Consider the following 12,963-nt stretch of genomic DNA (forward strand, 5'->3'; position numbering starts at 1 on the left):
CCGATGCGACAAAATTGATTTTTTTCAACCTTTTGGTGATGAGTTTTATATTGAAGGAGAAGTTGTTGGCCGTTGAAAATGAATAGTTTTGCACATTTACAATGCGCAGGGGGGTCCGCCGATGCGTGAAAATGGAAATATTTTCAAGTTTTCAGTAATGAGTTTTATATTGAAGGAGAAATTGTTGGCCGTTGAAAATCAATAGTTTTGTACATTTACATTGCGCAGGGGGTCCGCCGATGCGTCAAAATGGAAATGTTTTCAACCTTTTAGTAATAAGTTTTATATTGAAGGGGGAATTCGTTGGCTGTTGAAAATCAATAGTTTTGTACATTTACAATGCGCGGGGGAGTCCGCCGATGCGTGAAAATGGAAATGTTTTCAGTTTTTTGGTAATGAGATTTATATTGAAGAAGAAATTGTTGGGCGTTGAAAATCAATAGTTTTGTACGTTTACAATGCGCAGGGGGGTCCGCCGATGCGTCAAAATGAAAATGTTTTCAAGTTTTCAGTAATGAGTTTTATATTGAAGGAGAAGTTGTGGGCCGTTGAAAATCAATAGTTTTCTACATTTACAATGCGCAGGGGGGTCCGCCGATGCGTCGAAATGGAAATGTTTTCAAGTTTTCAGTAATGAGTTTTATATTGAAGGGAAAATTATTGACCGTTGAAAATCAATAGCTTTGTACATTTACAATGTGCAGGGGAGTCCGCCGATGCGTGAAAATGGAAATGTTTTCAGCTTTTTGGTAATGAGTTTTATATTGAAGGAGAAATTGTTGGCCGTTGAAAATTAATTGTTTTGTACATTTCCAATGCGCAGGGGGGTCCGCTGATGCGTGAAAATGGAAATGTTTTTAGCTTTTTGGTAATGAGTTTCATATTGAAGGAGAAAGTGTTGGCCGTTGAAAATCAATAGTTCACATTTACAATGCGCAGGGGGGTCCGCCGATACGTCAAAATGGAAATCTTTTCAACCTTTTAGTAATGAGTTTTATATTGAAGGAGAATTCGTTGGCTGTTGAAAATCAATAGTTTTGTACATTTACAATGCGCAGGGGAGTCCGCCGATGCGTGAAAATGGAAATGTTATCAGCTTTTTGGTAATGAGTTTTATATTAAAGGAGAAATTGTTGGCCCTTGAAAATCAATAGTTTTGTACATTTCCAATGCAATGCGCAGGGGGGTCCGCCGATGCGTGAAAATGGAAATGTTTTCAGCTTTTTGGTAATGAGTTTTATATTGAAGGAGAAATTGTTGGCCGTTGAAAATCAATAGTTTTATACATTTACAATGCGCAAGGGAGATCCGCCGATGCGTGAAAATGGAAATGTTTTCAACTTTTTAGTAATGAGTTTTATATTGAAGTGGAATTCGTTGGCTGTTGAAAATCAATAGTTTTGTACATTTACAAAGCGCAGGGGAGTTTGCCGATGCGTGAAAATGGAAATGTTTTCAGCTTTTTGGTAATGAAATTTATATTGAAGGAGAAATTGTTGACCGTTGAAAATCGATAGTTTTGACAGGGGGGTCCGCCGATGCGTGGAAATGGAAATGTTTTCCAATTTTTGGTAATGAGTTTTATATTGAAGGGGAATTCGTTGGCCGTTGAAAATGAATAGAAGTTGTTGGCCGTTAAAAATCAATAGTTTTGGACTTTTACAATGCAGGCGGGCAACCGCCAAAGTGACATAATGGAATCCTTTTTATGCAATAGTAGCATAATCCGGTTACAGAATGATGGTATTGCAAGACAAAATTTTCGTTATTCTTCTCCTTTAATCAGGAAAATATATTGTTTCCATAATAATTTTGTGCCAATACATAAGAAACAATTAAACGAACAAAAATCATCTTTTTCATAATCCACCATAACATTTTGGCATATTTCCATAGTGGAAATCTCAAAAGGAAATGTTTTCGATCATTCTTGCCGCTACGTTGCAGTATTTTAGTCGCATAATAGCGAAAACTCAGTTTGTTTACATTAGCGATTTAGGCCAGTGTTGCCACAATTAAATCTGTACCGAGAGTTGAAAAATCTTTTCTATCTGTACTCTTCTATCGAAAAAAGTACCGGATTCTGTACCCAAACAATAACGAGGTTGTTAAAATTTCCCATTCGGGGAAATCAAACCAGACATTCTGACTCGGTTGTTTTATTTGAGCTGGAATTCCGCAAGAACCCAGTAAACTAAAAGGCGACGCCGTAACTTGCCGTTCACTGTGAAAGTAGTGTGGGAAACCAGTTAGAATTTCGGATGAGTTTGACTGGGTAATGTCAATATCAGCTCCAGCTCAAATTCTCACTGCCACTTTGTTTGCCAACCAAAGGTGGCCAACAGAGTGGCGGCGAGAAGCTGAGATGGGGTTGGAAATATCAATAAGATGCGAGAAACCGGCTTGCAGGAATTCAAATGAAGTCGTCAGAGTAAACGTATGCACTCCGAGAAGATTCACTCAGCTTTTATTAGACATCATCCCTTTAATTTGCTGGAAGCATGTGTCTCGCATATTGCATTATGTCAGCTTCAGTTCAACCTCAGTCAGTACCAGATTCTTGCCATCACTGCTGCCTAACTCAACTGTTTACTGGGATGCATCGCAGGGTTAAATTATTTTACTTTGCTGTCATGTAAAAAAATCTGTACCAATCTGTAATTTTTAAAAAATGTGTAATCTGTACCCTAATAAAAAAAATTATACACAAACTTTAACCTATATAGTCCAACGATTCCACATATTGTATGGATGATACCCTGAACAGGTCGTTAGGCTCTTGGATCATTAGATGTTTATTAGGGATACCGTACAGAATCTGTGCCAAAAATGCTTCAGAAATCTGTACCTTTCTAGATAAATCTGTACTTGCGGCATCACTGATTTAGGCCCTCATGAAAGATCTATGTCGAAGTGAGAATTGCGTATCAAAAGAAAAATGAAAAAAAAGAAAAGAAAAGAAATTGATAGCAGTTTGATAGGCTCTAACAGATAAATCAAGTTGATTTCGAGTAAATCCTTTCTTGAGCATAATTTTGTTATCTTAGAGATCCGAAAAGAGTTAAGTGGCTGTATCTAGGGACAAAACAAGAATAATTTAAGAGCATCGGTTGATTAAAAAGAAAAAAAAATATTTCTCGATTTTGTCAATGTCCCCGTTTTATCAGCATAAAATTCACCAATGGACTGATAAAAACGGGTCTTCACTGTATTACCATTATAAACCTCAAAATGGTGGAAACTCGTCAACCGTTATACCGAAATGAAAAAAAACTGGAGAAAGTAGCTACTGCTTTGAAAACGTATTGCAATTGACACATGTCATGTTTTGTTGAACAAATTACATTACTGTAATTAAAATTAATCGATAAAAGTCATATTGCGAAAATTGTTCGAAAAAATACATCACAGATCGTACAATAAGCATAATATATTTTACGATGCAGGGAAAAACATATTTCTGCCAAACCTTCTGCAAATAACCTTTTCATCCGTTTTCTTCGCGTAATTGCAATTTGCAAGTCAGTTAACAGTGTAAGCGACAAAGTTTGTTGTTGTGCATAATTTAACTATTATTACTTAACTATTGATTTTCAATGGCCAACAATTCCCCCTTCAATATAAAACTCATTACTAAAAAGTTGAAAATATTTCCATTTTCACGCATCGGCGGACTCCCCTGCGCATTGTAAATGTACAAAACTATTGATTTTGAATGGCCAATAACTTCTCCTTCAATTTAAAACTCATTCCATTTTGACGCATCTGCGGACTCCCCTGCGCATTGTAAATGTAGAAAACTATTGATTTTCAACAGCCAACGAATTCCCCTTCAATATAAAACTCATTGCTAAAAAGTTGAAAAGATTTCCATTTTGACGCATCGGCGGACCCCCCTGTGCATTGTAAATGTAGAAAACTATTGATTTCCAACGGCCAACAATTTCTCCTTCAATATAAAACTCATTATTGAAAACTTGAAAACATTTCCATTTTGACGCATCAGCGGACCTCCCTGCGCATTGTAAATGTACAAAACTATTGATTTTCAACGGCCAATAATTTCCCCTTCAATATGCTGGTTGCAGTTGGAAATCGAACTTCGAACTTGCGCCTTTTGTTTTTTTGTGTACCTGTTAGAGAATCAACTTTCCCATCATCTATACCAGATGCGCTTTAGTTGGGCAAGAGCTAAACAGGAGAAAAATCGAAAGGCGCCAGTTCACTATTTCGATTTTCAACTGCAACCAGAATATAAAACTCATTACAAAAAGGTGGAAATAATTCCATTCTGACACATCGGCGGACGCCCTGTGCATTGTAAATGTAGAAAACTATTGATTTTCAACGGACAACTTTTTCCTCCTCATCACAGAAAAGTTGAAAACATTTCCATTTTGAGGCATCGGCGGACCCCCCTCTGCGCATTGTAAATGTACAAAACTATTGATTTTCAACGGACAACTTTTTCCTCCTCATCACAGAAAAGTTGAAAACATTTCCATTTCGACGCATCGGCGGACCTCTCTGTGCATTGTAAATGTACAAAACTATTGATTTTCAACGGCCAATAACTTCTCCTTCAATATAAAACTTATTACCAAAAGGTTGAAAAAAATCAATTTTGTCGCATCGGCGGACCCCCTGTGTAATGTAATTGTCCAAAACTATCGATTTTCAACGGCCAACAACTTCTCCTTCAATATAAAACTCATTACCAATAAGTTGGAAAAAATTAAAGGGTTGTGTGCAGAACACGACCACAGTGACATTAAAAATGTAGCTTTTTTCAAGAGCGTGCAAATGAATTTTATCTATCACACATATCGACTCACGTTCTTGCTCACTCGCATATTTTCATATGTTATAATTTGCTATATACCCTCCCCATTGAAACATAATTTATTGAAGGTCATTTAACGGTAATCTATTATTAAAATTAATCAAGTATCTCACTAGGTGATTAGCATTATTTGGCTGATCCATCTAGTAAAAATAGGCTGGTCTGTCCAGAAAATATATTCAAAAGAAAAGTTCCATTTTGAGAACTGGGATGAGGAAGCCCACGCCCGCCAACGGAAATATACAGATTCTCCATGAAATATGAAATTTCATTTTCCATTTAAATTTTCAATAATGTACTAATGAACTTAAGTAAACAATCTTAAGTTAAGTATTTCTTGATCGATTAGTGGTTGAACAAATGAAATTATTTGATAAATTACATTGTTGTTCAACGTTCGCACTACCAGTTAAAACGGGTTTTTATGCTATCTTGGTGACATTTTTCATGTTGCTAATTATTATAACGTGTTATAACTCTGCAGTGTAAACATTGTATTATTGAACCAATTCTGCAGCGTTTTATGTTATATAGGTGTTTTATGTGGTAATACGACTGACATAATTATATCTTCAGTACAGCGGTTTGTTTCATAATTTAAAACAGATTTATTTTAAAAATTTAGATTGGTATACCTAACCGTCGGCTTTCGATATGTACTGGAAAATTAGTACAAAGTGTTGTAATGACGTCGTAATAAACGAAAGAGAAAGTAAACAAAGAGAGGCTCTCAATGTTACTTACGTCCTATTGAAATTTTTCTCTAGAATTTTTTTTCAACGCAACACTCTCAAGCAGCACCCATAAGTCGCATCCTGCCGTATTGAATTAAATCCAAACCACCCCACCCATACACTTTGCAAATCATCCTGTGACACCGTGCTGGTACTCGAAAAATCCGCACACGGCCACCGCTGCCGAAAATGCATAGCGTCTACCGCTTAGAGTAACGTCCAGACGCTGCAGCCATGATCTTACCCGTTCGACATAAGAACAAAAACTGATTCAAACGTGTACGCGTCACCTCTATTTATAAACCAACCGTATATAGTTTAGTCACTTAGGTGCGAGTGTGTGCAAATGCCAAAGTTGCCGAAAATCGATAGCGCTTATTGCATCGCCCGATGTTGCTCGTACGGGATATTAGCAACAACTGATTTAAACGGACATGCGTCGCATCTATTTATAACTTTTCGTGTTTGATTGATCGACTAAGGTGCCCTCTAATGACGGCTGTGTCTGAGAAATCTGCCTCACGAATGGTAATTTTCCCGGTCTTCGTGAACTTTTTAATTTTACCAATTTCCAAAAGTCTACTTTTATTGGGGAGATATTAAATTATTACCAATATTTAAGTTAGGTGTTTCTGAATCGGTTGGTGTATGAATGATTAAAATCCATCTAGTAATATCGGAGTTATATGCGTGCAAACCTTACATAGTTTCGTTACATGGGAGATAGTTTAGATGTTAGAATGACACCTAGCCACAGATAGTGGAGTAAGACCTTTTTAATGTCAAAAAACATTTTGGCTCATCGGCGCACCCCCTGCGCATTGTAAATGTACAAAACTATTGATTTTCAACGGCCAATAACTTCTCCTTCAATATAAAACTCATTACTAAAAGGTTGAAAACATTTCCATTTTGACGCATCGGCGGACCATGAATGTCGTTCACTACATTCATTTTGAACCGCTGCTATGAAATTTATTTGCAACAGTTCCAACGGAACGGATGATGAGAGTTAAACACACGGGCCATTCACATACATTCGCAACAGCTAGCGAACGAAACCCAACTACGGCAGCAAGCCGAATAACCGAACTTTCACGAACATGTAACAGGCACGCTCAGCAGCACGAACGTTTTTGCTTTTCTCTCGTCCGTTCACATGCATAACAGCTTTAGGTACAGCGTGGCGGTCGCGTTGGTTTTTTCCCGAACTTTCGCATTAAAATGAAATTCGAAATGACTTCTTCCAGCCTTGGTGGCGGGAAACAAAACTGCTTTGTGGCGGCATTCACGCACACCAAAGAGATTACATTCATTGAACGACATTCATACGTACACCAACCATGGAATTCGTGTATGACTTTCCTGTTAGGGCAGCAGCGTGAAAGTTTGTAAGCTTATGACGTTCATAAAAAATGTCACGTTTCCAGCCCTGGCCATGTGTTCGGAGGGGATCGGAGCCACTGGAGAACGATGGCGGAATCCGACCAGAAAATAGAGGCAGAGACGTCAATGTCGATGGCGTGCTTAACTCGATCATGAAGACGGGCAGCCAAAACTGCAGCGCAGAGTTCTAGACGTGCGATATTTAGTCGTTTTAGCGGAGCGACACGTGACTTGGCTGCTAGAAGCTCGACTTTGACGTTTCCTTGCTCGTCTTCACAACGGGCGTAGATGCATGCACCGTAGGCCGATTCAGAAGAGTCGGTGAAAGTATGCAACCGTATGGTGGAGCAAGGGAGAAAGGCATATCGATTTACTCGGCGGGCGGTGATTTTCGGCAACTCATGGTGATAGTTTTCCCAGCTGGTTCGAACAGTTTCAGGAATTGGATCGTCCCAATCGACAGGTAGCAGCCACAACTGCTGCATGATTATTTTGGCCCTCACAACAACGGGCGCAATAAGACCGATTGGGTCGAATAGTTTGGCGATAGAGGATAAAACTGAGCGTTTGGTGGGTGGTAATTTGCCGTCATGTTGCACTTGCGAGTCGAAGCGAAGAAAATCTCCCTCTGGTTCCCAAATAATTCCTAGCACTTTCACTGTCTCGTGGGGGGTGAACTCCAGAGGGGTTTGGGTACCTATTTTGTCGGCGTATAGGCCGTGTAGCACTTCGAGCCGATTTGAAGTCCACTTGCGAAGAACGAATCCTCCCTTCTCGAGCTATTTGCTGAGTTCTATGCGTAAGCGGATGGCGCGTTCAACTGTTTGCTCCCCGCCAATGAAGTCGTCGACATGAAAACCTTTCCGGAGAGCCTTGCTGCCGAGGGAATATGAGCGGTCTACATCGTCAGACAGTTGTAGCAGCGTGCGAGTTGCCAAAAACGACGATGGAGCTAACCCATAAGTAACGATGAGTAGATCGAAGGTTTGTACTGGCATGTCGGAGGAAAATCGCCAGAAAATGCTTTGCAGTGGAACTTCATCCGGATGCACGAGAACCTGTCGGTACATTTTTGCTATGTCACCTACTAGAGCGATGGGATACGTCCGAAACCGTAAGATTGTAGTGAGTAGCTCGTCCTGGAAGAACGGGCCGACACAGAGCGCATCGTTGGGGGAAAACCTGTAGATGTTTTTTGCCGAGCCATCAAATACAACACGAACCTTTGTCGTAGCTTCCTTGATGACAGGATGGTGTGGTAGGTAGAATGATTTTGAGCCTTCGGCCTCAGTTAGTTTGCTTAGCTGCATATGTCCGAGGTCGATGTATTCCTGCATGAATCTGTGATACTCAACCTTCAGCTCGGAGTTTCGCTCCAAACGTCGCACAGTGGCCGGAAGCTGGCCAAAACCTCAAAAATTTATTTTTGAAATAATGATATTTTATATTTTTCCTAAATTTTTCATGTATTGAATGATGTATATTCGAAATTTTATGATCATTGGATAAGAACACGATTTTTAACACGAGTTTAAACGTACCAAAGTCCGGATTTTTTAATGATTTTCATTTCCGAAACCACCATTGCTCTGTTCACTTCAAATGCATGTTGCTCTTTTGATTTTGGTCCGATTTTAGCACAATTAGTTTCATTGTGTAGAGCAAATAAAGAACTTGGTTAGTGAGTAAAATACATTTGGAAAATTTTCTTGGAACTATGACTTTTTAGTTTAAATATGTTTAAGGTGGTCAGATCAAAAATACTTTGTTCACTAATGTATTCTGCACACATTTCGGAATCATTTCGGAACGGTCACATAGTATACATTCTATGTGAAATTACCTCTACTTTTCGAACATCATGGTCTCGTTCTGCGCCTAGGTGCGCAAAAAGGTTTAAGGAGATTTTGAAGCTTTGTTGCTGATATGGAGACACATGGTGTTTTGTGTAAAATAGTTAGACAATCTACAGTAAACCAATACGTTCAACAATGGTTTTTAAGTAGTATTCTTCATTTTTTATGATATTGTTGACATTGGTGAACAGTAACGGAAAATCTATCATGAAAACGGGATCATAGTTATAAGAAAGGTTCAATGACACTGTATGGAAAAATGCATTTAATATTTTACGACTTTTGACATCAAAAATGAGCTCAGCACCTCAAAATTAGCTTAAATTGTGATTTTCAGCCAAATTAGGTAACATTTGAGGTTTTGTCCGATTTTTGTTTGAAGAGCCGCCACTGTGCGTCGTTCCAAATATTCAAACCGTCGCAGCGCGTTTGCCTTCAACTCGCCTAACATGTTGTCAAAGTCAGGCTTTCGAGGTAGGCGAACTATATACCGTCCGTCAGGGTTTCTATAGACCGTCGATTGGTAAAGAGTTTCACAGTGCCTTTCTTCGACGGAGTATTTGTCCTTGGTCGTTAGTTCTTCCATTTTCCATAAACATTCTAGAGTTTCTTCCAAGGAAACCATAGATACAGACACGAGGCTGCTGGAATTGGACGATGGGTTGAGCTTGGGGGACACTAGATCTGCAGAGCCCGCAACGATCCATCCGAAAACGCTATTGTATTCGTGTGGCATTCGGGAAAAATGAATAAAAACTACATCGATTGGCTGGCTCTTGTTGAAGGTTGGATCCGTTAGGAATAGATCCTTTGGAATTCTCCAGTCTGCTATGGAGACATTTTGCACAGGAAGATTGGCAGTTAGTTTGTCCATTACGAGGAAATGAACTCCGTAAGAAAAATGTTCCTTTCTGGATGAAACAGGGCGTAGATGGACTCGTATGTGACCTTGGATAACTGTCCGGCCCCTTGGACGGTAACGTTGACGGGATGCTTCTTCAGGCGGAGGATACGAGCCATGCGGTCGGTTATCAAATTCGGTTGCGATGCGTTATCGAATAAAGCACGAGCGGGTTGAAGTTGTCCATAAGCATCGACGATATTTACGATGACGGTTAGCAAGAAGATATTTTCACGAGGATGCTGGAGAGAAAAACTCGTCTCGACAATCGAATCATCTTCGGCTACCATGGTTTGCTCGGAAACTACAGGAGTAGACGACGATGTAGCCCTGTTAGCAGAATCGACGAAAGACGTTGAACGAGAAACAGCGTCGTTGCTGACCTTCTTAGGACCGGCGGCTTGGCTCGTGTGTAGTAAAGTGTGGTGGCGCTCATTGCACTTCTTGCAGTTTAGGTCACATGGGCATTGGCGGACTATGTGATCTCCCCGTAGACAGTTGTGACACAATCGTTTCGTGTTCACAAGTTATTGTCGGTCGTTCACCGACATGTTGTTGAGCTTGCCGCATCTCACCAACGAATGTTGTTGACTACATGTGGGACACCTGAAAGAATAGTTAGCGGTTGATGCGCTTGACGAGAGACGAAACTGTGATTGTCTGCGGAAATGACTATTAGACGCACCATCGTTTGTGTTTGTCGTGCTAGTAGATTGATGATGATTGACCGTGATCGATTCCAGTACTCTTGTCCTCCTCTGGAGGAAATCGATCAAACATGCAAAGTTCGGGTTCTCCGCTACGGATGCGTGGTCCTCCCAGGCCTTCAGGGAATCATCGTGCTGTCGCATGCATAATGAGTGTTCTAGGCGTCCGTCGGATTTCCCAAATGATGAAGAATCTTCGTATGACGTTCGAATTCATCCACCAATCCGTGAAGTGTTGCTGCAGACTCCTTCTTCATGCGTGGAATGTCGAAGAGTGCTTGCAGGTGTTGCTTCTTTAGCAGATATTCGTTGGAGTACCGTACCTCGAGAGCTTGCCAAGCCAGAGAGTAATTAGCGGAACAAATCGCGATGGATTCAATCAGTTGAGCAGCCTCCCCTTTGACGGCAGCCCTAAAGTAGTGAAATTTTTGGATAGGTGGAACATCAGCGTTGTTGTGGATTAAAGCTAAAAACGTGTCGTGGAAAGTTAGCCATTACTTATAATCTCCCTCGAGCTTAGGAAGCGAAATTGTCGGCAGTTTGATGCCAGAGAGAGTGGAAGTAGCATGCAGGGGTTGAGGGTCGCCAGTGTTAATAGAAAGTGGAGGCGAATAGGAAATGAATGCAGCTTTTATTGAGAAAAGACGAGACTCAAAATCCGCACATATAGCAGCATGCTCTGCCCTGCCTTCCACATCACCATCCTACAGTTGAGCCTGTACCTCTTCAAGTGACGTCCACATTCCGTTGAGGTATTCCAGCCTTAATGGCACCTGCTGTCCGTAGCGTTGAGCGTTGAAGTCTCGAAGAAATGCCTCTGCCCGACCCAGAGCCTCCAGCATCGCTGTTCTCGCTGACACTTGTGAATTGATTTGTTGTTCTTCGGCCATCTTGAATGGCTATTGGCGGCAGCAGCACCAGAAAATCGCCAGAAATGATGATTACCGGAACGTGGGTCCAGTAATAGATCTGAGTGACCGTAGGTGTACTACAAAGCTTCCTGTAAACCGTTGCACTCGCTCCACAGACTCCCTGAAACCTTGCTTAGAGCGGCAAGCAGTCGGTCGAATCTTCCGCGTTGAGCAGGCGAATCTAGAACGCCACAGTAAGGAATTAAATTCACGTTGGATAGAAACTAACCATCTGCCTGAAAATATCACGCCTTGTATTATAATTCAAGCGGCTTCTGCAAGTCCAAAATTCCCGATGGCGGCGCTCAATTGTTCAGGGACGTACAACGTCAGCAATGGCGAAATTAGCCGCTACCAGCTTTCCTGAACAACAATTGCGTGCTGGATGAAATCAGCGATGACAAAGTGATGGTACGCAGTAGGCGCAAAATGTTGGCGTGTTCGTGTACAACTGGATCCTGGTCACGACACCAGCTATGATCATTCTCAGCGGTAGGAGTGTAGGACCCATTTCCTGCATTCCAATAAACGGACGAAGCGAACAAGCGAACAGCGAAACAAAGACGGACTGTGATATAAAGGTATAAAGAAACAAAGTGCGATAGATCGATCACCGCCGGCGGTGACTGAACTAGACTGTCGTGAATTTTATTTGGCGCACTTTATCACAGATAATCAGGGCAGGAAATATTCGAACCGAACCTATGTTCGAATACTTTCAAAGCACGAATCTTTGCGTTACTGGTTCGTATACACAAGCTTCGCATCACAATCGCTTACCATCGTAAATGCGGACATTTGGGCGATACTTTTGCATGCTCTTCGGCGAGGACAAATGAAGCTTCTTGTTCATATCATTAATGTTCGGAAAGATATGTAAAAGCTTTTGCGTAGTTTTCGACGAAAACGAGCTAAGCTCTTGGTTCGTGTGATCGATGCTTTTGAAACATTTACACGGAGCTTCGAAACGATGTTCGCGAATACAGAAAAAAAAGATTACCTCGAAGTATTTCAGAATCACGAACACCGAAAGATTATATCAATTTAGCATCGCGAGGGCCATCGCTAACATGTTCGCCGGACGATATTAGTTTTCTTTATTCAAATACCTACCTACTAGTTATGCTAAAAAACATATTCTAGACAGAGGCCTTGTATTAAGGGTGGAATAGGTGAAAATTATTGTGACAATCTGTAGCTTATGGATGCTGGGGTTCACTGAACAGTGACGTAACAAGTTTATTTAAGATACCCTAGTGATATATTACCAGTAGGGATAAAATCAAGATTTCGTGACAGGGCGGGGATAAATTTTCAAATGAAATAAATTATTGCTAGAAAATGAAGTTAAACACAATGTACACGACGTATTTAGTGGGTCGCTTATCTTATTCATGTTCCTATATTCACCTACCAGTTATGTCAGTTTCTTGAGGATAAAGATATCGATATCCATTCAAAGGAAAAAATCGATTATCAGTTAAATAAATAACGTCATGATGTGTATGATGAATTCTAGAAATAAATAGGGAATGTCAATAAACTCGACCATTCCCGATTCATATTTGGCAATTCTGGTCGTTTTGTAAATCTTGTTTTCGACTAACAGTGAAACCATTTTGATT

At 40.5% G+C, this 12,963-nt stretch overlaps 1 protein-coding gene across 1 annotated transcript; it reads right to left on the reverse strand.

Annotated features, from left to right (window-relative positions):
• Positions 1-7,742: 7,742 nt before the first annotated feature.
• On the reverse strand, positions 7,743-8,300 carry LOC131675892 (uncharacterized). The gene has a single exon (XM_058955026.1). The coding sequence runs from the start codon at positions 8,298-8,300 to the stop codon at positions 7,743-7,745; it is 558 nt and encodes a 185-aa protein (XP_058811009.1).
• Between the last annotated feature and the right edge of the window lie 4,663 nt (positions 8,301-12,963).

Source organism: Topomyia yanbarensis, chromosome 1 (genome assembly GCF_030247195.1).
Source record: "Topomyia yanbarensis strain Yona2022 chromosome 1, ASM3024719v1, whole genome shotgun sequence".
Lineage (NCBI taxonomy): Eukaryota > Metazoa > Arthropoda > Insecta > Diptera > Culicidae > Topomyia > Topomyia yanbarensis.